This window comes from Heloderma suspectum, chromosome 16 (assembly GCF_057233095.1).
Source record: "Heloderma suspectum isolate Gila_16-S chromosome 16, 16-S_ref, whole genome shotgun sequence".
Classification (NCBI taxonomy): domain Eukaryota; kingdom Metazoa; phylum Chordata; class Lepidosauria; order Squamata; family Helodermatidae; genus Heloderma; species Heloderma suspectum.
The window spans coordinates 5,912,242-5,938,716 of record NC_139473.1 but is presented as its reverse complement, the minus strand read 5'-3'; the positions used below and the strand labels follow the sequence as shown (position 1 = coordinate 5,938,716).

At 43.0% G+C, this 26,475-nt stretch overlaps 1 protein-coding gene across 2 annotated transcripts in view; it reads right to left on the bottom strand.

Annotated features, from left to right (window-relative positions):
• The window catches only part of BRIP1 (BRCA1 interacting DNA helicase 1), a 230,185-nt gene that overhangs the window by 128,568 nt on the left and 75,142 nt on the right, over positions 1 to 26,475 (bottom strand). For both annotated transcript variants that reach the window (XM_084823016.1, XM_084823017.1), the window contains exons 15-16: positions 16,348 to 16,507; positions 15,322 to 15,443 (exon numbers count right to left, since the gene is read on the bottom strand). In XM_084823016.1, the coding sequence (XP_084679142.1) occupies positions 15,322 to 15,443; positions 16,348 to 16,507 (282 nt within the window). The remainder of the gene's footprint in view (positions 1 to 15,321; positions 15,444 to 16,347; positions 16,508 to 26,475) is intronic.

Below are 26,475 nucleotides of genomic sequence, written 5' to 3'. Positions count from 1 at the left end.
ACACTGACCAGAGTGAGGAAGCTCTGCACAGCACTGATCCACATGCCTTACCTGCCAGTATCATAAACATTAGACAGCAAGGATGAAAGGAATAGAGCTCATGCTACATTTGACAGAGAAAGGGCAACCCCAGAAGCACTCCTTTAACCCAGGAAGCATGGTACTATCCCTGCGCACTATTAAGCAGGTGGGCTAGTTTGCCTTTGCAAAGCAGGTGCCTGCCCATTATTCTTGGAGCTGATCAATCATCTCCAGTAGATGCTTCATTTTGGGGGGAGGCTATTACACAAATTCATTTGGTACTGGAACAGTTTTTAATGTTCACTGGTGTACACGCTCATTTAAATTATTTACCTGCTTCATAGAAATGAACAAATGGTCAGCGTAAATGAATTCTCCACACCCTCTTGACAGCTAAGAGACTGAAGGATAAATGCTCACCTCCTATAATGCAATGTATTGAAGACCTTATAATGCGTTCAACATTTGAACAGGTGGCATGTAGACACCACCTTCAAATGGATACTTATTTGGATATCTGGTTTGCTTTGGTTGAAGCCTATGTATAATTGCTAGTAAGCTTTATTTTCATACGTATACATTTCATATGTATTAATGGCCATGGATATATATAAATCCATGTAGGTATATTTTAAAAACTAAGAAAGGAAAAAGAAAAAAAAATATTGGAGCTGGCCAAGAATATGTTTGACTGACTGACTGACAGACAGACAGACAGACAGACAGACAGACAGACAGACAGAGGTAGCACTGGCCGTACCATTAGGCAGAGCGAGGTGGCTGCCTCAGGTTTGGACTGTCCCTGGATGTACAAATAGGAAGGATACACACGGATACACACACGCTTCTTTGAATGCAAGAGTGAAGTATGCCTCCAATTTTCACCCAGAAAAAGCACACTCTGCCGCAGGTATCAAAAGCTTGGGAAACGTTAGTTTAGTTCAGCAAGCAGTTTCGACAAAAAGAAAACCCTGCTGAGGTTCCCAGAGCACATGACACTGGAAGCTCTAAGAAGATTACAATACCCTCATATAAACAAAATGTAAGATCAGCATGGCACCATTTTATTCCCCAGCGATAAAGCTTTTTAGGAGCAGGAGTTCAGTCTATTAAATAAATATAAGGGCTAAACCTGTTAAAACATACGGATTCAAACCATTAAGAAAACTTTCCTCCAGTAAAAATAAACACATTGTCTGCCAGACACTCATGCAGGAAGGTTTTATCTTCAGCCAAAGCAGAAACCTTTCGACCCAAAACAGTTTAAAGCAAAACCACACTGAAGCAGGAAGAATGTGGGCAAAATACATTTTCCGTTCAGTATCAGCATACTCTAAACACAATTATCAGGGCAAACTATTGCAGTATAAATTTTACTGACAAGTTACCGCTTTAGGCTTTATACACTGTGTATCCTAAATACAGAAAAAAGACAGTTATTTATTCTTTTTTTAATCTGGCACATTTTCACAATTTTCAAGAGAAGCAACTTCATTTAATCTAATGCAGTGTGATATCTCGCCAAAAATGAAGGCGGGGTGTGTGAGCGGAAACAATCTGTAAAGTAGGCTTTTACTCAAACATTTGAAACTAAATAAACTGGTATTTTAGGACAGCCACAAGAGAAGTAAAACTGAGAAGGAAGAAGCAATGGCATGAGAAGAGGGACATAAAAAAAATCATGTTAGAAACACTGTGTGTGTGTGTGTGTGTGTGTGTGTGTGTGTCTGTGTGGTTTACAAATGGTCCTACCACTAACAGCTGTATAACTAAGTGATGTCCAGTTAAATACAATATAGCTGCCGTTTTCAAACTGGTCAAACTGTTGTGGGAAAACATAGAGTTCTTTGGAGTTTGAAGGCTTAACAATGGTTTCTTGATTTATTATGATTATTATTTACTACTACAACTACTATGACTACTATTTATTTACATCCTTTCTCAAAGAGTTCACAGTCTCCACCTTTTACCCTTACAACAGCCATGTGAGGTACGTTAGAACGTAAGAAGAGTCATACTGGATCAGACCAAGGGTCCATCTTGTTCAGCATTCTGTACACACAGGTTAAGCTGACAGGCAGTGAATAGTCACCCAGGAAGCTTTGTGGCTGAGCAGGGATTTGACCCTATGTCTCCCTAGCAGGAAGTCTAACGCCTTACACTTTGCAATGAAAAGGTAAGTAATGGTTAGGATTGAACTGAACCACAGCCCCTAACTTTGCAACCTCCAACAGTAGCAAAAGAAGCAAATTAAAGGTTGACTTGGGACTTGCTCTTTTTAAGTGGCAACTACCTCCGGATGCCTCCTGTCCCTACCATAGATTTTGTCCTGCTTGTCTTCTTGTTGTTGTTGTTCAGTTGTTAAGTCGTGTCCGACTCTTTGTGACCCCATGGACCAGAGCACGCCAGGCCTTCCTGTCCTCCGCTCTCTCCTCCCGGAGTGTGCTCAAGTTCATATTCATTGCATCGGTGATGCTATCCAGCCATCTCATCCTCTGCCGTCCCCTTCTCCTTTTGCCTTCAATCTTTCCCAGCATCAGGGTCTTTTCCAGGGAGTTTTCTCTTCGCATTAGGTGGCCAAAATATTTGAGCTTCAGCTTCAGTCTCTGTCCTTCCAATGAGCACTCAGGGTTGATTTCCTTTAGGATGGACTGATTTGACCTCCTTGCAGACCAGGGGACTCGTAAGAGTCTTCTCCAGCACCACAGTTCGAAAGCATCAATTCTTCGGCACTCAGCCTTCCTTATAGTCCAGCTCTCACAGCCATACATTACTACTGGGAAAACCATAGCTTTGATTATAGAAACCTTTGTCGGCAAGGTGATGTCTCTGCTTCTTACTATGCTGTCTAGGTTTGCCATAGCTTTCCTCCCAAGAAGCAAGCGTCTTTCAATTTCATGGCTACAGTCACCGTCTGTGGTGACCTTGGAGCCCAAGAAAATAAAATCTGTCACTGCTTCCATTTCTTCCCCTTCTATACGCCAAGAAGTGATGGGGCCAGATGCCATGATCTTCGTTTTTGTAATGTTGAGTTTCAAACCAGCTTTTGCACTCTCCTCTTTCACACTCAACAAGAGGCTCTTTAGATCCTCTTCGCTTTCTGCCATTAGGGTGGTATCACCTGCATATCGGAGGTTGTTGATAATTCTCCTGGCAATCTTAATTCCAACCTCTGATTCATCCAACCCGGCGTTTCTCATGATGTACTCTGCATATAAGTTAAATAAGCAGGGCGACAATATACAGCCTTGTCATACTCCTTTCCCAATTTTGAACCAATCGGTTGTTCCATGTCCGGTTCTTACTGTTGCTTCTTGACCCTCGTATAAGTTTCTCAGGAGACAGGTAAGGTGGTCCAGTACTCCCATCTCTTTCAGAATTTGCCACAGTTTGTTGTGATCCACACAATCAAAGGCTTTAGCGTAGTCAATGAAGCAGAAATAGATGTTTTTCTGGAATTCTCTTGCTTTCTCCATGATCCAGCGAATGTTGGCGATTTGATCTCTAGTTCCTCTGCCTCTTCGAAACTCAGCTTGTACTTCCAGTAGTTCTCGGTTCGCATACTGCTGAAGCCTAGCTTGTAGGATTTTGAGCATCACCTTGCTGGCATGTGAAATGAGTGCAATTGTATGGTAGTTTGAACACTCTCTGGCATTGCCCTTCTTTGGAATTGGAATGCAAACTGGCCTTTTCCAGTCTTGTGGCCACTGTTGAGTGTTCCAAATGTGTTGGCATATTGAGTGCAGCACTTTAACAGCATCATCTTTTAGGATTTTAAATAGCTCAGCTGGAAGACTGTCATCTCCGCTAGCTTTGTTGTTAGTAATGCTTCCTAAGGCCCACTTGACTTCGCTCTCTAGGATGTCTGGCTCAAGTTCAGTGACCGCACTCTCATGGCTACCAGGGACATTCAGATCTTTCCAGTATAGTTGTTCTGTGTATTCTTTCCACCTCTTCTTAATCTCATCTGCTTCTGTGAGGTCCCTGCCTTCTTTGTCCTTTATCATGCCCGTCCTTGCACAAAACGTTCCCTTGAGATCTCCGATTTTCTTGAAAAGATCTCTAGTCTTTCCCATTCTATTCTTTTTTTCAGTTTCTTTGCATTGTTCATTTAAGAAGGCCTTCTTCTTTGCTATTCTCTGGAACTCTGCATTCAGTTGGATATATCTTCCCCTTTCTCCCTTGCTTTTCGCTTCCCTTCTTTCCTCAGCTATTTGTAAAGTCTCCTCAGACAGCCACTTGGCTTTCTTGCATTTCTTTTTCTTTGGGATGGATTGAGTTGCTGCCTCCTGAACAATGTTACGGACCTCCGTCCAGAGCTCCTCAGGCACTCTGTCTATCAGGTCTAATCCCTGAAATCTATTCATCACCTCCACTGTATATTTATAAGGGATATGATTTAGGTCATACCTGAATGGTTTAGTGGTTTTCCCGACATTCTTCAATTTAAGCCGAAATTTTGCAACAAGAAGCTCATGATCTGAGCCACAGTCAGTTCCAGGTCTTGTTTTTACTGGCTGCATAGAGCTTCTCCATCTTTGGCTGCAAAGGACATAATCCATCTGATTTCGATATTGACCATCTGGTGATGTCCATGTGTAGAGTCGCCTCTTGTGCTGTTGGAAAAGAGTGTTTGCTATGATCAGCGTGTTCTCTTGGCAAAACTCTATTAACCTTTGTCCTGCTTCATTTTGTACACTAAGGCCATGCTTGCCTGCTATCCTGGTTATTTCTTGTCTTCCTACATTACCATTCCAATCCCCTATGATGAAAAGGTCATCTTTTTTTGGTGTTAGTTCTAGAAGGTGTTGTAGGTCTTCATAGAACCGATCAACCTCAGGTTCTTCAGCCTCAGTGGTTGGGGCATAGACTTGAATTACTGTGATGTTGAATGGTTTGCCTTGGATTCGTACTGAGATCATTCTATCGTTTTTGAGATTGTACCCCAGTACTGCTTTTCCCACCCTTTTGTTGACTATGAGTGCTACTCCATTTCTTCTAAGGGATTCTTGCCCACAGTAGTAGATATGATGGTCACCTGAATTAAATTCACCCATGCCTGTCCATTTTAGTTCGCTGATTCCCAAGATGTCGACGTTCAGTCTTGCCATCTCATGTTTGACCACCTCCAGCATACCTTGATCTGACATTCCAGGTTCCTAAACAATATTGTTCTTTACAGCATCGGATTTTCTTTTCACCACCAGACACATCCGCAGCTGAGTGTCCTTTCGGCTTTGGCCCAGCCGCTTCACTCTTTCTGGCGCTACTTGGAAATACCCTCTGCTCTTCCCCAGTAGTATATTGGACACCTTCCGACCTGAGGGGCTCATCTTCCGGCGTCATCTCTTTTAGCCTTGTGATACATTCCATGGGGTTTTCTTGGCAAGAATACTAGAGTGGGTTGCCATTTCCTTCTCCAGTGGACCACATTTTGCCAGAACTCTCCGCCATGACCTGTCATCTTGGGTGGTCCTGCACGGCTTAGCTTATGGCTTCACTGAGTTATGCAAGCCCCTTCGCCACAACAAGGCAGTGATCCATGAAGGGGCCTGCTTGTCTTACCTATCGTTAAATGTTACATCTGGTGGTTAACATGGTTCCCATTCAACCAGGGTTTGCTAAACAGTTTTAAACTTTGCTTAAGCAAAGGTATAGATAAAACAACATGGTTGAAAGGGCCCTTATAACCTCTGTTTAGCTTACATTTAATCTCAGAATATAACCTAGGCAGGACCTCAGCTCAACCTTAGTAATGGTGGACAATCTTAGGAACACAGGAAGCTGCCTTATAGCAGGTCAGACTGTGGGTCCACGTAGCCCAGTTTTAACTCCGCTGAAGGGCAGAGAGAGGGGCTCTTTTGCATCATCTGCTATCAGATCCCTTTAACTGGACATGCCAGGGACTGAACTGGCCTGGGACCTTCTGCATGCAAGCCAGGCGCTTTACCATGAAGCTATGGCTCCTCCCCATAAGCTTCCCTGAAATACAGAGTTGCCCACTGCTACCAATCTTTCCCATAGCAGAGTGTTAGGTGTATCCAAGGCATGCTTCTCCTTTCAATACAGAGTGATGGCGAAGCCCAACAGACCAGGCCAATGCCAGCAATGAACTGAATATATAACGCAGATGATGCCCAAGGAGCCTGTGTAATATCCCAGGAGTTCCACTACAGATGTTCTGGGTTTGCTTGGCAGATGAATCCACGTGGAATGCAGAATGTTTGAAAGCCACTGCCAGAACGTCCGCTGCTGTTGAGGAAATGGGATGGATTAAAGGCTGGGGACCCTGTGGCCCTCCAGATGTTGTTGGACTCCAATTCCCAGCAGCCCTAACCAGACTGGCCAATGGTGAGGGATGACTCATTTAGGAGATTTCTTATCTGATTTTCATTATAAAATAATCTCAAAGAGAGGTACAAGCAAAAAACCAGAGTAAAATAATACACTGGCCACACATACCCCAAATCCCCAAAGTCAAATAGTGAGAGATAAATAACAGTTTACCCAATGCAGCAGAAGGGAGGAACATTTAATCAAAAGCCAGGGTGAACAAATAGGTCTTTAGCTGGCGCTGAAAGCTTGTAAGACTTGACACTCCCTGTATGTGAGAGGGGAGGGAGTTCTACAGTCCGGGTGCCTGTATCGAGAACCTGAGAAACCTCTCTTGGGTTGCTGTGTACCAAACTCCAGGCAAATGTGACACCATCAAAATGGCATGATGGGAGTAGTAGTTCAGCAACATCTGGAGGGCCACAGCTTCCCCAGCCCTGGATTAAAGGATCATGTTACCCTTTGACAGCCGTCCCAAACAGAGTCATTTCTCAGCCTCATCCATATTAACAGAGGGGAAGGAAAAGTCCTCTGCCATTGTCATCAGATTGCTTTGGTACTCAGCTAACTTTTTCACATTCTAGTCTTTAGCATCTGACAATGGTGGTGGGACGGGGGACGACCATCCTGTTTCTGTACAAAAATGACACAAGAAATAAATGCTTAAGCTTTCACATGTCAAAACAGCTTTGCTTCTATCTGAAAAAGCAATTACAGTCCTTCACAATGCAGCTTGCCACCTAGCTTCTCCTCTTGGTGACTGACTGCCAAGCTGCTGTAAAAGTCAGCCAGCATAAGAAAGTGAGATATCAAGCCACTGCCTCTTTTTATAAATAAAAATATTTTAACTGGAAGCAGCATTAAACAATGCAGCTTTTAACACACACCCCCCCCCAAAGGAGGGGTAACATCTGTGAGAATTAAGCATGCATAAAGATTTGGGCAGTCACAAGAGCAGACTTCAAAGATCCAAGCTCCTCAGTGGAGCTGCTAAAAGCTAGATCTGAACACACAAGCCTCTATTAGTCTTTTGGGGCTAAAACAATAAGGGGCGGCTGATGTCTTGGAGTTAGCTGGAGAACAGACATAAAAAGGTCCAAACTGTACAAATGCAAGCTAAATGGAAGTTATAAGGGGCCTTTCACACATGTCTTTTTATCTATATCCTTGCTTAGGCAGAGTTTGAAACTGTTTAGCAAACCCTGGTTAAGTGTTTAACCACATTAACCAAGGTTAACAGATGTAACGTTTAATTATAGGCAAGGCAAAAAGGGAGAAATCCACGTTAGAGACAGGCAATGACCAGGCGGGGGATGGACCACATGATTCTGTGGTCTGCTCCTGATCAGTTAACTGCATTTAAGACACACTTCAGAGGTGCTCTTAACTGCCTTCTTGCATATTTATAATTTAAGGATTTTAATTATTTAATTGCATTTTATTCTAATTTCTTGTTGTGAAGCACCCTGGGATACTTTTGTGTGACAGGCAGTATACAAATACCTTAAACAAAAAGCAATAAAACAAATACATAGGAGTCTGCTCATCAATTAAGATCATCTTCAAATTCCCTTCTCCAAGTGTGTCCATGTCAGGTGTTGGTCAAGCTCCAAGATAGGCTGCAAATGGGGGTCTGGTTCTGGCACAGGCACACCAAGGTCTAAAGGGCCTGGGGAAGATAACGTGGTCAAAGACTGGCCAGTTCCCTAGCTCAAGCCCTCTGATACCTTACAAGCTGCTTTTGCAAGCCAAGCAGGTACTTGAGTGAGGGCCTTGTCTGTGGTGGCACCCAATCTCTATAGCTCTCTTCTTAATCTTCATTGCTAAGGGCCAAGCAAAATTTATCCTGTTCCCATGAACTTTTAATGGTGTTTAGGATTGTTCTTATTCTTATATTGGGTTTTTCTGCTATTTTTATCTGGTTGCTCATTTTCTGTAGGTGTATGGGGGGGGGGGCATTATCTGCTGCTTATAATGGGTTGTAACCAATGGTGGCTTTGCCATAGTGAAAAGCACTTCTGTTCAAGCAAGATGAGGGACATGATTTTCACCTTTTATCTATGTAAGCCCCTACCTCCTGAAAAACTGCTTCTAAGGGTCGAGTGACTTTCTGGAATAGTACATGGTATGGCACAGAAGGCAATGGTAGGTAGAGGTCATCGGTGAAAATTGGTTGTGTGAGTGGAAGCACTTTTCACTGGGGATAGAGGGCAATTTCATTCATTTTCCATTTTGATATTAACTTACAAGTTTGCATTTTCTGAATCAATTTGTGTACTGGAATGCAGCTATTCTTTGTTATTTGTACTGCTCAGAATTTTGTGATGCAGTTCTCCAAACAAACACATGCATATATTAGTGAAAAATAACATACAAAAAGTATTATAAAAGGGTGAACTGCGTATATTAGGTAAAGGAACGTGTATATTAGGCAAAAATGTATGTATTAGGAGAAAAGTCCATGAAAATGCATACAAATTTCCATGCAGCTTTAAAAAAAGAAGTCGCAAACTGATATAGAAATGGGACAGAACAAATTAAGGATTGGAAAAACTGAGAGAGAAGCCAACATTCATAAATTCCATTGTACTCTCCAGTAAAGCAAAACTACCACTGGAGACAACCTATGTTTTTATATGGATTGGCTTTTAAGCCACCTTGATGGCACTTATCTAAAGGTGGGGTATACATTCTGCAAATAAGCACAAAGAGTTTGTGCCCCTTTTACAGCTAAATGATCTCAAAGGTTTTAGCTGTGGCAAGCTGAAAAGCCAACAAAGGGCATAATGAGGACTTGTTTACATACAAGAGTGCAACACATACATTCCCCTGACTCTCCAGTCTTTCGTCTATTTAGGGATGAGTCAAAAACGTGAGGGTTTTTGACCACCACCACCTGCAAAAACAAGGGCCTCTCAACACACCCCTATAGGAGACAAGTGACCATGTGGAAGAAGAGCACAGCCATTGGGGCAACCCTGTGAATGACCCAAGAAGTCAGTAAAGAAACATCAGGTGCAGGACACCTTCCCTGAGGAAGCAGTCACTGCGTCCCTGCTTGCGTAAATGTGTCCTCAGGCAATTTCATTAAAAGCAACTAGCCTCACTGCACAAAAGCTCTTTGCTCCACTGCGAGGACCCTGAGGAGGAGCTGTGCTAGAAATGTGAGACGATATAAAGGCAGCTTCAGAATGTTCCTATTTTATATTTATCATGTAAAAAAACAACAACTATGAAGCCCCCTCCCTGAATACCTATGGCAGTCTCCTTGAATCTGGCACCCTCCAGATGTGTTGGACTGCAACTCCCATAATACCATGGCCAATGGTCATCCTGATGTATGGGGTACCACATCTCTCTCTCTCTTTCTCTTTCTGTCTAGTGTACCAGGCACCACTTCTGGATCAGAATTCTTAATTACTCTAACCAGGGGTAGCCAACCTGTGACCCTCCAGATGCTTTGGCCTACAACTCCTAGCCAGCCTGGCCAATAGTGAGGGATGACGGGAGTTGTAGGCCAAAACATCCAGAGGGGCAAAAGTGCCCCACCCCTATGTGTGCATGCTGTGGTTTCTACCTGAATGTCTCCTTTTTCCTTTTTTCCCTGCAGGCACCATTATAGTAGCTCAGGATGGCATGAAACAACCCTGTGAGGTAGGCTAGCCTGAAAGTGACTGGCCTTAGGTCACCCAATGAGCTTCACGGCCTCAATCTTGGAACATCAGAAGATACCTCACACTAAGTGAAACCACTGATCCACCTAGCCCAGTATTGTTGACAATGACCGGCAGCGGCTCTTCAGGCAGGAGTTTTTCCAGCTCTACCTGGAGAAGCCAGGGATTGAACTTTTCTGCATGCAAAGCAGGAGCTTGACCACTGAGCTATGGCCCTTCCTGCATGCTGTGTGGATCTCTCCAGGCTAACACTCTAGCCCAGGGCTGAGAAACCCTTTTCTGTTGATGGCCATGTTCCCTCAGGGGTCAACTGGTGTGTGTGGGGGCAGGGGGACCAGAGCCAAAAGTGGGCAGGACCACCTCTTTATGCTTTCTGCCACTTTTTTTTTTATCCTGTCTGTGTGATCTTTTCTTTCTTTCTTTCTCTCTTCCCTCCATCTTGCTTCCTGCCCAGTGGGCTGCCAGGGATGGGGCAGAACACTCTTGCCAGAGGTCTGAACTGACTGCTTGCAAAGGGCTTTTGAAATTAGGCTGAGGGCTACAGGAGGCCCACCCCTGGTCTAACCGGTACCACACACTAGCTCTCTTTCTTTGTGACCCACAACACAACTTAAGATTCAACTCTTTCCCCTTTGCACCCTTAATCCCAATGACAAGAGAAAAATAAAGAAGGCTTATGGAATGTTGCAACCAGGAAAACACTTTCTAGTGTTGTCAAACTCCAGCATGTGGCCACTCTGAGATCTTGAGGTTCTACGGCTTTGACAAATCATGTAGCACATTCACTCTGGGCCCCATCTACTCATCACAGTCATGCAGGCTTTGAGGGACTGCAAACAAGTGACTTGATTAAAATCTAACGCAACCAAAACTCTCCTCTGAAGAGAAAATCCAATCCATTTCCAGTGAAGCAGAAGTGAAGAAAAAATCAAACAGCTTCCCTTGAGGTACAGCGCAGCTGCATACGCTCAGTGCCACTGCGTCTAAGGTGAAGTGGTAAGTGTCAGTCATCCTTACAAATCCCCACGGTGATAGCTTCACTTTTAAAGCCTTCAACATACTTTGACAGTAAAGTAAAAACTTAAAGGTCAGCGCTACTTGCTAAGGACAAGCTAAACACAAGAAAATCACTTTGGATTTTTTCTCCCTCTTGCATCAGAAAAGTAAACTACTGAAGGTAAAGAAGGTAAAGTTCGTCTCTGCCCTATTCCTTTATCCGCAGGCTTCACTGAAGCCCAGTTTTACGGCAAAGCTTTCTCAAGTGGTGCCAAGATATGGAGATTAAATGTCACACCAGTAGAGGAGATACATCAACCCCGAAACCTGACTCTGAACTTCAGTGTCATGGTACTACTACCATTTAGCAAAGGTATTTTAGAACAGCATGTAAAACCACAGGTAGCCTCCAGCACCCTTAACTGGCAATTTCCTTGAAGTATTTCTGCAGTGTAACTGGGAGTTAGAATGATGTAGTAGTACTGCTGCATAATCAGTATTTTGAGAAGCCAGCATTTCACAACATCGGTAAGGGATGATTATTGTATTAGAGCGGCCTTCCCCAACTTGATGCCCTCCAGATGTTTTGGACTACAACTCCTATAATCCCTGACCATTGGCCATGCTAGCTGAGGCTTGGGAAAGGCTTAATTAGAGCATGAAAGATGCTTGGGTCCCTTTCTGCTATGATAACGACTAGATAAAGAAACTGCACAGGCAGCGATAACGATGTGGTCCCTTTAACGTAGGGTTGGGAAACCTGTAGCCCTCCAGACATTGAGGGACTGCAACACCCATCAGCCCTAGCCAGCATAACCAATGGTAAGGGATGATGGGGACTGCAGTCCAACAACATCTGGAGGACCACAAGTTGGCCACCCCTGCTTTAAAGTATCAGCAGAAGCTAGTTGCCTTATTTGCTCCCTGAAGCACTTGCTCTGGCTGTGCTACTCCTTCAAGCCATTATCTGGAATGTTGTGGGGTACATGTTGCGGTGTTGTGGAGCAGCAGGTTTCAGGTCAGCATGGTGTGCTAGTGGCATAGACAGTAAGATCTTCTGGATAGGCCCTTCTTTCAAGACCGCCACCATCAGTGGTGTGTTTGGTGGTGATCCAAGAGACGGCCTTTTTGGTGGCTGCTCCCAGGCTGTGAGACTTCCTCCCAAGGGAGGCTAGGTTCACCCCCTCTCTGCTATCCTTCTGACAGCAGGCAAAGACCGCTTTATTCAAAAAGGCCTTTGGCCTGTAAACAGGTCTATGGGTTGGGTGCTGTTTTTATTCTGTAATTGTTATGGTTTTTTATTGCATTGTAATGTGTTTTATTGTTTTAATCTATTTTCAATTGTTTTGTAAGCCACCTTTTGACATTTTTTGGTTGAAAGGCCGGGTATAAATAATAATAATTAAAAAAAAAAATAGCCAGGGCCCTAATGCCAGATTCTTCGGTTTGCGCCTGCTAGCAACTTTCAGAGGCAAGCACGGACCTCCTGACAGCCTCCCTAACGTAAAGCCAGGAAGAAATTGTCTTTCTACCACTCATAGTCAACGCATGACTGAGCGGGCATTAGGATGGAGCACAAGTAAGTAATAGCAGCACTGCACCCCACAAAACTTCTGTTTGCACTGCTCCTGCTCTGTTTAGATGCAGTTGAAAGTTGTTGTTTGTCGGCAATAGAAAAATAAACCACGTGATCCAAATGATTCCTCATCAGGGCAGTGAAGAAGCTGGGGTCATGAACTGAAAATATTTTTCATCATTAACACAACCCCAAAGCAGTCTATGTACTCCATCATGGTTCACAAATTATGCTGTTGCATCCTTGGTTCTCTAGCTTAATATTTAATATTTAAGTTAATATTTGAACCACAGTGGATATTGTTTAAAAATTAAAATGGGAAAGAGAGGGAGAGAGTTACTGACATCAGTTATATTTTTGTCAATTAAAAGGAAGCCAAGAATCTCTAAATCCATATATGTAGAAATAATTCTTGATTGTTTATCTCCCTATGCAGTGGTTCTTATGTGCTGTTTCTGCTGCAAGTGCCTCTTACTGAATTATGGTCTCTTAAGCGGCGCCTGGGAAAGGTGGAAGTGAAAAAATCCTCCTTGGGAATGCTAGCTTAAGGCTTGCAGTTCAGAGCTGCCCATTATCAACATTTCACAGCAAGTTTCCTAATTTTCAGGTCCCCAAGGTGAGACTCGAGTCGAGCTCACCAAGCCATGCTTGGCTCCAAAAACCACATTTTCCTACTTCAATGCTGAAGTCCCAGTGGTGGCAGAGGAAACCTGGTCACAGCCAAAGAAGTCGTTTTTTTGGCTCAGAAATGCTTTTTCCTGCTTCTCCAGAGCCAAACCCCTACCACTGAGAGCACCAGAGCTTTGTGCCTGGCTCTTAACAGCCTTCTCTTTATTTGTGTTTTAACAGCCAACCTCTGAAGATTCTGGAGACATTTTTCCATAATACACATGCAAGCACCAAGGCTCCACTTAAGCCTTAATGGACGAATGATTAAGGACTAACAGAGAAGCTTTCAAACTTTGTAATAGAGAGCCACCCTATTTCTAGGGGAGGAAACTTGGTTGACTCTATGCAAACATGCCTGAGATACTAACACAAAAGGTGTCATCTTTATTATAATCAATTCATATATATGTTAATAATAGTGAGGGGAGCTGAAGGTTTAAAAATAATCTCAACAACACCATCTGTGATGCACTCAGCTACTTACATGTGACTCTGCGCAGGCTTTTACAGGAGTATTGGCCGGATTTTAAAATATGTGATTCTTAGGGACTCTGTCTCCCTTCTTTATGGACCCAAAGAAAAACAGAGTCAAGAGGACCTTACTACCTTCTGGTCACAAAGTTCAAATGAAAAAAGCAAATGACGGGGCTGCCCTACAACTCTGCTTCCCATGGAGCTGTCAGAGGCTCCATGGTTTATACTGGAGACTTCATAGCATAAAGCTGGAACCTAGCCTGGTGAAGGCCTATTCCCCTTTCAACACAGAATGGAACAGGCATGGGCAACGTCAACCCCTGCAACTGGCGGACAACATGAAGATTCCGGATTGACTAAGTGTAACATACCAGAAGCCTCACTTTCTGCCTTTTTTTCCCCCTAAAAAGCAAGAGAAAAACCTCTCACTGAGTATGACTAACAAAGGGCCACAAACTTGCTCTCCTGTGTTTATAAGATGTGTCAGTAGAAGCCCAATAGCCCCCTGGTTGCTCTATGCTAGTTTTCCCAGCCACATCTTTTTCAGGAGCACTTATGTCTTCCCATTGCTTCCCTCCTAGTGTCAGGAGAGACTTGAATTAACTGCAGTTACAAGCAGCAGGAATTCAAGAAAAAGACTGGTTTTAGCTCCAAACACAGAAGAGGGTGTTTGCCTACACTGTTACATTGTTACATTGACACGGCACCTTGAAAAGTTATGCTTAACCTGCCTTTGCAACTAAGAGCCAAGCTGACTAGGGTCAAAACGCAGCAGGGAAGGCTAGGGAATATACAGTTGCTGCTCCTCAGGAACATTCCATGGCTAAAGTTAAAAGGGCCTTGGATGACTGTTTCCAGAGACAAAACATCCTAGTTCATAGTGGATTCAGTGAGTTGACACGTTGGAGAGAAGGACCATCATGACACATTCCTCCCGGCACTCAGATCAAGCTGACCTAGGTCTTAAGATGCCTTCCAGAAGATGTCTCAAAGTGCCCCAAGATTGCTCACAATAAATAAATATTTTCATTATTAATTCTATTTAGATGGTTTGGTCAAAACTGAGCCATATTTCCAAATGTCATTGTTCTTTTTGCTACATAGTGCCTTTTTCTAAACTGGATACCTGGGGTAGGATCCAATAGATCCTTTGCACCGGCGGCGCAGGCTTGGCAGCGGCACACACACACAGCCCCTCACACTTGAGGCCGCAATGTAGCACTTCTGGGGGGAAGGGTCGAAACAAAGAGAAATGCTCGTTTCTGGAAGGGGCGTGACCTGCCCCTTCCAGGAACGTCAGTTTCCGAATGTTCGGGGGCTTGCCCCTGGAAGAGTGACATTACTGCCACCAGTGGTAGGGGCCGCATGTGCATTGGGAACCAGCGGTGCTGGCTGACATTGCTGGATCCTACCCATGGCAACGCCTAAAGACCAAGTTGAGCATGGAGTTATACACATATCTCAGGGAAAAAATTACTGAAACTTGACATGTACTTATTGTATTTGTTCAGGAATTTATGTCCCACCCTTCTAGTGCAAATGCACCACTAGCTGATTTTAACAGTGCCAATATCTTACCTGAAGGTCCTTCACATTCGGAAATGGAATGCCTATAGTTATAACTGCGCGGGCATTGTCATCCGAAAAATCCAAGCCTTCACTGACTTTGCCTCTGCAGACAGCAATAAGAAGCGCACCGTCTTAAACAAAAAAAACCAAGCAATTTCACATAAGGATAGAATGGACTGTAATTCTGGTTAAGTTACTAGCTGAAAAGACTGCCACACCCACCTCCTGGTATTTCCTAAAGCTTTCACTATACGCTGTATGCAGGACTGGCATCAAAAGTAGGCATGGTCAGGCACCGGCTAAGGACCCACACCCCAGCAGGGCCCACTGAACTTGCTCCTCCTCTTCACCATCACAACCTGCTTGTTCATGTGCCTCTTGCTCTGGCCCAGAGAACAGTAACAGTGAGAAGAAGGAGCAGCAGATGCCACGGCCTACTTGCTGCCTGCCTGTCAAATAAGCAAGTGGCATCAGTGATGAGAAAGAGGATAAGGAGCAAAAGCAGCTGGTTGCAAGGAGGAAGACTCACTGAGGGAGGGGGGCCACTGAGGGGGTCTTGACCAAGGGCATTCCAAAACCTGGAGCTGGCACTAACTGTATGCTCCTGATGAAGTTAGTTCTTGCAATATGGGGACAATCTTTCTCCCCTCGCAGGTACTGGCCACCCCCACATGAAATAAGAACAGCCTGCATGCTGGGGGCCTACTGAGGAGCTGGCCCACCACATACCTGGATGTGGGCCACATAAGGGCCTCTCATGTTTGGAAATGGACTACTACAGCCATACACAAACAGACCCAGGAGATCAACTATCTTTGTGTGCCCAAAATAAAATAGAGAAGTGGCAAAGAAATTCACCACATTGTGAAGGCAAGTCAGGGGGTACGTTTTACTAGATGCTTCTGAGGTGGTAGACACACCACCTGCACATGGCTGCCTCTTTTGGCAGCAGCTGTACATATATCCTAAAATCTAGCTTGAGCCTCAACAGCCAAGTTTTCAACCTTCCATATTTTTTTTAGTTGGGCCACTTACCTTTTCCGTTTTTACATTTTATGGCATCATAGTAAATTTGCAGCAGCTCATCAAAGTCAGTCTTGTTGCCTCCTTTGGGTTCCACAATGACAGACTTAATCAGCTCTAGCTTTTCCCATAAGCCGGTATGCAGCCAGCGATCTTTCAGTTTATCCAACATCTGAACAGATGAACCAAAAATAAGAAGGGTAAATGTTGATTCTCCTTTTTTTAAAAAAGCCAAACCCAAAGGATACACGCACATGCATACAATAAAATGTACTCCTCCCCACACACAAATTAATTTTAGATCAGCCACATATGAAGTACCTTTCTTTCTTTCTTTCTTTCTTTCTTTCTTAACGTATTTAAATGGCCCACTGGAAAACTGAAACTTTATGCTCTAGGCCCTAAAGTTTAGAGGGTTTGCAGATATCGAAACATCAGAGTTTTCCAAGTACAAAGAATACACACAGACGGTACAATTATCACAGCAAATAAAGTAAATGCATATTGTCTGATTATATAGAAAAATCTGCCTCTAAAATATTTTACATTTTAATTTCCTCTGTGACTTTACCAACATGGACAACAGGGATACAGAACCTTTTCCATTCTGAGGGTTGCATATTATGCTGGCTCAGGGGTTGCATATGCGTATGCATACGTGTACACAACAGATAAACACATGAACACAACCCAGCAATCCTGATATATATCGCTCTTTCCTCTCTGCCAGTAGCAGCAGGGAAAGTGTGATCCTGATCCTGAGAACACCATCACAGCACCTTAAAATGTTTAAAATAATATATAAAAGTGCCATAAAAGGCAGCAGAAAGACTCAACCATTAAAAAAATAGGAACAAATCAGTGGGTGTGCAGTCATGTGGGACTCCACAGAGGCTATGAAGAAGAATATATTTTATTTGGTAGATTTTGAAATCCTCCCTGGGCCCATCGAAAGATCTTAACTATATAAATAATACATGCAATTCTCTTTTCCTATTTTCTCTTGCCTGTAATACACTCATCTACAAAACTGAGAGCCAGCATTCTGTAGTGGTTAGGGTGTTGGGACTGGGACTCGAGAGAGCCAAGTTCTAGTCCCCACTCAGCCAACGAGCTCACTGGGTGACCTTTGGCCAGACCCTGACTTTCAGCTTAACCTACTTCACAGGATTGTTGTGAAGATAAAATGGAGATAAGGAGGACCATGTACGCTGCCTTGAGTTCCTTGCAAGAGGTAAAAAGGAGGGATATAAATGTAATAATAATAAACACATCTGCTTTGCACTTCAAAGTGGCATTTATTTATGGATTTGGAACCCATTTCCCCACTCCAAAATAGACATGGCCAAAGAGGCTAACAAAATACAAAAACAATTGGAAAACAACAACTGACAACTAAGCTAAAAATGGTATGTCACAAAAAATGTGAACGCTGCAATAACATTGGAGAGTTAATAATCAGCAAGGAAGCTGAAGCCTGAAAACAAATTGAGGCAGAAGAAGAGTCAGAAGCTCCTTGGTAAAGATTTAAAATAACAACGGAATACTGGCAAAGTAGGAGATAACTTCCTGAAACAGTTCCACATACTGGATGCCACTGTGGAAAAGGTCCTGCTGCCCGTCACTATCAACATACTTCAGAATGCAGTGAAATATGTAAAGGGGCCCCACAAGATGACCTCAGAGAGCAGGCAGACTCATACAGGTGGCATACAAGCATCATGTCACATTTCATATTGCCAAAAATGTGCTCATGCTGCACAAAACATAGATGAGATATGAGTCCTGTTTTGAGGGCTTACATTATAGATGAGACCGGGAAGGCAGCAAGTGGAGTCAGAGGAAGACGCCAAATGAAGAAATAAAGGAAAGAAAGAAGAGATGACTAGTAGCATGGGAAAAAGATGCAACTAGTGCAGAGAGCCAATATGGAGTAGTAGATAGGATGGGTTCAGGATCTCTACTTAGCCAAGTAGCTCAACTGGGTTTTCTTAGGGTAAGTCACTGTCTCTCAGGCCAATGTCACTCTGAGAATCTTGTGTGAAACGGAGTAGCACTATATATAATTGTTTATTTATTAAACATTTATATCCCTGCGACTTCCCGTTCTAAAACAGAACTCTCAGAGCAATTTACAATCTTCCTAAAACAATGATCAGTAAGTGCATATCTATTCTCCACCATGCATCACATTCAGAAAACCACCCCATTTGTGTAAATCAGCATGCTGCATTACCTGCACTTGCCTCCAAGAAACCACTTCTTTTAGGAGCAGTTACTAACAAAATGTGTTGCGTTAGACAATCAGTAACATGCACTTCCACTAATGTGATTTATTTAACTGAATGTAAAAAAAGTGGCCCCTTCATGGATCACTGCCTTGTTGTGGCAAAGGGGCTTGCGTAACTCAGTGAAGCCATAAGCTATGCCGTGCAGGGCCACCCAAGACGGACAGGTCATGGAGGAGAGTTCTGACAAAATGTGGTCCACTGGAGAAGGAAATGGCAACCCACTCCAGTATTCTTGCCAAGAAAACCCCATGGAATGTATCACAAGGCTAAAAGAGATGACGCCGGAAGATGAGCCCCTCAGGTCGGAAGGTGTCCAATATACTACTGGGGAAGAGCAGAGGGTATTTCCAAGTAGCGCCAGAAAGAGTGAAGCGGCTGGGCCAAAGCCGAAAGGACACTCAGCTGCGGATGTGTCTGGTGGTGAAAAGAAAATCCGATGCTGTAAAGAACAATATTGTTTAGGAACCTGGAATGTCAGATCAAGGTATGCTGGAGGTGGTCAGACATGAGATGGCAAGATTGAACATCGACATCTTGGGAATCAGCGAACTAAAATGGACAGGCATGGGTGAATTTAATTCAGGTGACCATCATATCTACTACTGTGGGCAAGAATCCCTTAGAAGAAATGGAGTAGCACTCATAGTCAACAAAAGGGTGGGAAAAGCAGTACTGGGGTACAATCTCAAAAACGATAGAATGATCTCAGTACGAATCCAAGGCAAACCATTCAACATCACAGTAATTCAAGTCTATGCCCCAACCACTGAGGCCGAAGAAGCTGAGGTTGATCGGTTCTATGAAGACCTACAACACCTTCTGGAACTAACACAAAAAAAGATGTCCTCTTCATCATAGGGGATTGGAATGCTAAAGTAGGAAGTCAAGAAATCACCAGGATAACAGGCAAGCATGGCCTTGGTGTACAAAATGAAGCAGGACAAAAGCTAACAGAGTTTTGCCAAGAGAACATGCTGATCATAGCAAACACTCTTTTCCAACAGCACAAGGGGCGACTCTACACATGGACATCACCAGATGGTCAATATCGAAATCAGATTGATTATGTCCTTTGCAGCCAAAGATGGAGAAGCTCTATACAGTCAGTAAAAACAAGACCTGGAGCTGACTGTGGCTCAGATCATGAGCTTCTTGTTGCAAAATTTCAGCTTAAATTGAAGAACATAGGGAAAACCACTAAACCATTCAGGTATGACCTAAATCATATCCCTTATGAATGTACAGTGGAGGTGATGAATAGATTTCAGGGATTAGACCTGATAGACAGAGTGCCTGAGGAACTATGGACGGAGGTCCGTAACATTGTTCAGGAGGCAGCAACGAAATCCATCCCAAAGAAAAAGAAATGCAAGAAAGCCAAGTGGCTGTCTGAGGAGGCTTTACAAGTAGCTGACGAAAGAAGGGAAGTGAAAAGCAAGGGAGAAAGGGGAAGATATATCCAACTGAATGCAGAGTTCCAGAGAAGAGCAAGGAGAGACAAGAAGGCCTTCTTAAATGAACAATGCAAAGAAATCGAGGAAAACAACAGAATGGGAAAGACTAGAGATCTCTTCAAGAAAATCGGAGATCTCAAGGGAACGTTTTGTGCAAAGACGGGCATGATAAAGGACAAAGAAGGCAGGGACCTAACAGAAGCAGATGAGATTAAGAAGAGGTGGAAAGAATACACAGAAGAACTATACAGGAAAGATCTGAATGTCCCTGATAGCCATGAGAGTGTGCTCACTGAACTTGAGCCGGACATCCTAGAGAGCCAAGTCAAGTGGGCCTTAGGAAGCATTACTAACAACAAAGCTAGCGGAGATGACAGTCTTCCAGCTGAGCTATTTAAAATCCTAAAAGATGATGCTGTTAAAGTGCTGCACTCAATATGCCAACACATTTGGAACACTCAACAGTGGCCACAAGACTGGAAAAGGCCAGTTTGCATTCCAATTCCAAAGAAGGGCAACGCCAAAGAATGTTCAAACTACCATACAATTGCGCTCATTTCACATGCCAGCAAGGTGATGCTCAAAATCCTACAAGCTAGGCTTCAGCAGTATGAGAACCGAGAACTACTGGAAGTACAAGCTGGGTTTCGAAGAGGCCGAGGAACTAGAGATCAAATCGCCAACGTTTGCTGGATCATGGAGAAAGCAAGAGAATTCCAGAAAAACGTCTATTTCTGCTTCATTGACTATGCTAAAGCCTTTGATTGATCACAACAAACCGTGGCAAATTCTTAAAGTGATGGGAATACCAGACCACCTTACCTGTCTCCTGAGAAACCTGTACGAGGGTCAAGAAGCAACAGTAAGAACCGGACATGGAACAACCGATTGGTTCAAAATTGGGAAAGGAGTACGACAAGGCTGCATATTGTCACCCTGCTTATTTAACTTATATGCAGGGTACATCATGAGAAACGCCAGGTTGGATGAATCACAGGTTGGAATTAAGATTGCCGGGAGAATTATCAACAACCTCCGATATGCAGATGATACCACCCTAATGGCAGAAAGCGAAGAGGATCTAAAGAGCCTCTTGTTGAGGGTGAAAGAGAAGAGTGCAAAAGCTGGTTTGAAACTCAACATTACAAAAACGAAGATCATGGCATCTGGCCCCATCACTTCCCGGCGTATAGAAGGGGAAGAAATGGAAGCTGTGACAGATTTTATTTTCTTGGGCTCCAAGATCACCGCAGACGGTGACTGTAGCCATGAAATTAAAAGACGCTTGCTCTTTGGGAGGAAAGCTATGGCAAACCTAGACAGCATAGTAAGAAGCAGAGACATCACCTTGCCGACAAAGGTCCGTCTAATCAAAGCTATGGTTTTCCCAGTAGTAATGTATGGCTGTGAGAGCTGGACTATACGGAAGGCTGAGCGCCGAAGAATTGATGCTTTCGAACTGTGGTGCTGGCTGGAGAAGACTCTTACGAGTCCCCCGGACTGCAAGGAGGTCAAATCAGTCCATCCTAAAGGAAATCAACCCTGAGTGCTCATTGGAAAGACAGAGACTGAAGCTTAAACTCCAATATTTTGGCCACCTAATGCGAAGAGAAAACTCTGGAAAAGACCCTGATGCTGGGAAAGACTGAAGGCAAAAGGCGAAGGGGGTGGCAGAGGATGAGATGGCTAGATAGCATCACCGATGCAATGAATATGAACTTGAGCACGCTCCGGGAGAGAGCGCAGGACAGGAAGACCTGGCGTGCAATGTCCATGGGGTCACGAAGAGTCGGACACGACTGAACGACTGAACAACAACAACAACAACAAAAGTGGATGTCGTATCCAGTATGTAGAAAAAACTACAGTGGACCCAAGAACAAGATTCCCTAACAACAAATCTGCGATTCTTACCAAAGAACTACATCATCCTGTCCCAAGAAATTTTAATTCACTTGCACATAGTCTCTCAGATTTCCAATTGTTTCCAATTGAACAAACAAAGAACTCTGACATGCTTGACAGAAAGGAAAACCTCTTGATGTACAGACTCAGAACTGTTAGTCCATATGGCTTAATCTGGAGGACAATTCATAAACTTTATACAACTCATACCTGTTTTTTTTCTTCCTAAGTATTTTCATTTCCCAGCATTCCAAACTGCCACTCTTGGTATCCATTAACATCATTGCTACTGAAGAGGCCAGAAGCCAAATGTTTAGCTCTAAATATATTTTGAAATTATTCTATTGTTAGTCTGTCTAACTTTCCTATACATTTATTTATTATATAATTAGTAAATGTAACACACAACAGGACTCCAAGGCCAAAAAGACATCAAATAGTAATGATAAAACAGATAAATGTCAACTTATTCAGAGTTCACTATTAAAAAGCAGATCTAAACAGAATGGTTTTTCATGCTAGCTGGACTTCATGTGCCAGGGTGTGCTATAGCGTGAGCACAGATAAAGCCCACCAGGCACAACTCAGATGGTGGGGGACATAGAGTATTCTCTTCTCTTAAGGACCCAATGTTGTCCTGAGCTCCTACTTAGAAGTAAACTAAAGGTGCAATCCTATCCACACACACCTGGGAGGTATGTGTGCATGCCTCCCAGTGGGAGTGATGTCTCAGTAAACCTGCATGAGATTGGGCTGTAAACTAGTTAAGGCCATTACTTGAACTACTTAACTAAGCAAGGTTTGGGAAGACGGCTGGTTGAAGTGGTGGGAGTTTAGAAGGATTCTGAAGAGGAAAGCAGTTTGATTGATACAAGAGTGTAGGATGAGCATAATAATTTTACATAATTGCAAGAAGTCTACCCTCCACTCAGACTTTTGCCTGTTCAATCAGTTGGCTGTTTCTCTCTCTTTCAAAACAAACTAACAAACTACACAAGATTTCTGCTCACTGGGAACAAAACCAGTACTAGATCAGTTGCATTTGGATGCCTTAGGGAACCCTCCCTACTCCAAAACCCAACATTATTTCCAGCTTCATGGATGACAGAAAAGCAATGAGCAAAGAAAAGCAAAGGAAGATATTATGGCACCATGGTTTCCATTTATTTCCTATATTGAAGCTCTTCAAACTTTTAATCAAATTGCGATCAAGTTGTCTATATTTTCTTTGACCAGTACACACCACTCACAAACTAACATACACATGCACATGCTGTTTTTATATGCTGTATAAATTGTATTTTTACTCTTTCGTTAGGTATTGAGCTCGTACTTATTCTTTTTATTTATTTATTATTACATTTATATCCCGTCTTTCTTCCTCTTGCAAGGAACCCAAGGTGGCTTACATAGTCCTCCTCCTCCTCTCTGTTTTATCTTCACAACAACCCTGTGAGCTTCATGGCCAACTGGGGACTAGAACCCAGATCTCCCAAGTCCCAGTCCAACACTCTAACCACTATACCACACTGGCTCTACTTAGGCTGTTTTACTGTTAAATGTTCCATAAGCATATCACTTATAGACTAAGAATTATAATTAGTTAATTCCTTCGTTTCTTAGTGATCTTGATTTAACATTAAGTTTGTTGTTCTTTTTGTTGCCTTTATTGTTAACTTTATTTCAAAATACCTTATTCTGCTAACTTTATTTCAAAATACAATACAATTTCATGGGGAAGAAAGAGAAACAGAACGAGCGTCCTGCACTGCTTTACCCCCTCAAGGCCGACGTTCAAGGCCACTTCTGGCCCTTTGATAGCTTTGGGCTTCTAAGCAACCATCGCCTCTGTATCACAGAGCTTGTGCCTGCTGCACTAACTTACCAATGCAAACTTTTCATGCAACTTAAAATATTCCTCAGCAAGGTTATGGACAATCAACTGACAAGCCAGGAGAAGAAAGCCTCAAGGTGCCCCTTTCCAGTAGTAGTAGCAGCCCACCAGTTATGCTCCCTATCAATCCTGGTCTAGAAGGAGCTGTCTGGGCTCCTGAGATTCACTGGTCCTCCCATGCAGGCCTCAGCCTGCCACAGGACATCCCTGCATGTTTTATGATTGAAAAAAGGGTACTTGTTTCACTTTGATCTCCACTTAACAGTACAGGGGCTTAGAACAAAACAGATGCATATTACAGGCTGACGCCAATAAACCAGCCTTCCCCAACCTGGTGCCTGCTAGATGCATTGGACTACAACTTCCATCATTCCCCAGCCAGCTGGGGAATGATGGAAGTTGTAGTTCAATGCATCTGGAGGGCACCTGGCTGGGGAAGGCTGCAATCAGCAATGTGCACTTTTGGATTTTTGGAGAAGACAAAGATTGAGAAAACAACCACCACCCAGCCTTACACTCTTGTTGCTGTGGCAAATGTAACTGAAATGCCTCAAATAAACAAAACTAAATAAAATATACTGCTGCCCAGTATTACATGGAAAAAGAGAAGGCAAGGAAGTGGGAGAACAGCCATTAGGCTTCTCCTTAATAAAAAGAGAAATGACAGTCATGGCACCATCCTTAGTGCAAAAAGTCAGAGGCACTCAAGGGACTAGCATTGATCTAAAAGCTCCCCCACCCCACCCCTTGCCATCATGTGTTTGCTACCAGATTTTTCTTTTTGAATAAGCACTTGCTTCAAAATCAAAGTGTGTCTCCAGTGGGCTGGAAATGTGTTTGATGGGTCAAATAGAAAATCTACACACAGTCAGCATAAAACTTCAGAAAGGGAATAAAGGAAATGCCAGCCCAGTGACCTGACAAGAGAGCTTCGGAAGATCGGGGGGGGGGGGGGTCCATAAGAAAATAGAGGGGGCAACCACTGTCTTGAGAAGCTTGAGGCTAAAAGCCCTGTGACTCCAGCCCTGCGACTCCAGCTCCCAGATAGCAGCACTATTTTACTAAGTAATTACAGATACTGAAGACACTTTTTTAAAAATGTCATCACCAAAAAAGCTTCATGCAGGTCAGCAATGCCACTTTTGACAGATCCAAAGTAGTTCTTTCTCTCTCTGTCTCCATTCAAACTGGTCACTATCAAAACTATTCTGTAGGCTGAGTCTTGTTTTCCTCTTCCCTCCTGAACCCTTTTTCCTTTTGTGACATACCCATTAGATTGTATGCCTGGAGGCAGGGTTGTCTTGCTTTTTAATCTTTGTAGAGCGCTTACCAACTATTAAGTGCTTTATAAAAAATAATATTTATTTATTTGATTTCTATCCTGCCTTTCTATCAAGGAAATGGTGCTCGAGGTGACTGACAATAATAAAAAATGAAATTTAAAATAGAAACACGGTTAAAACAATAATAAAACAAATACATTAAAGACATAATGAAAAACATGACAATAAAAAATAAAAACACCACCCAAACAGACCAACAGACTTGCTAAAAATCTGCTGGAATAAAAACATCTTTGCCTGCTGGCAGAAGGACAACAAAGAGGGAGCCCACCCAGCCTCCCATGTCAGGGAGTTTCAAAGTCTCGGAGCAGCCAATAATGATAATAATAACTATTATTATTGCAATTATTATTAATGTATCTTAAAAGGGAACCAAGTTTCATGAATTCTGGCTGCATAGTTACTATTTTCAATTAGGTTAAGACAATACTACTTCAGAATAATTAAATGAAGCTTTTTTTGCTGGTGTGTGTGTGGGGGGGGATATTTAATTCCTCAATTGTGGAATGACCTGCCGGTTGAAATGCACCTGCTGATCTCATTGTAGGTTTTTAAGCAGGCATTAAAGATGCTATTATTCCAGCAGGCTTTCCCTTTTTAGAACTCTTGTTCCTTTTCCTGACTTTTGTACAATGTTTTTAAGCTGTGTTGTTTTAAGCTGTTCTTTTTTATTGATGGATTTTTTAAAAATTGTTTTTAATTCAAAGTTGTTTTTAGTTATATGTTTGTATATATTGTCCCTATATTTTTATGTAAATGGTTTTTAACTTTGTATATTGTATTTTAATGTTTTAACTTTTGTAAACCGCCCAGAGAGCTTCGGCTATGGGGCAGTATAGAAATGTTGTTGCAATCATCATCATCATCATCATCCAGTTAAATAACACAGTCCATTAAAATAGTACAATGGTTTTCAAACCACCTCCCTTTAGGAAACCTCTTCCACATCAATCTGTATAACAAAGAAAAGCCTGCTTCAGTTCCAGAAGATTCTGGGGTATGTTCAAAGCTCCTACTGGGTGTCACCTAGGTTTGTTAATCTAAAAGTCACCTTATGCTGGGGTGGGCAACTTATGGCCCTCCAGATGTTTTGGCCTACAACTCCCATCAGCCCCAGCCAGCACAGCCAATGGTGAGGGGTCATGGGAGTTGTAGGCCAAAGTATCTGGAGGAGCATGCTCAACACCCCCATGCGGCTGCAGACTACAGTAGAAGATCAGTCAGGATGGCCACGATTTTGCTCCAAAAGTCAG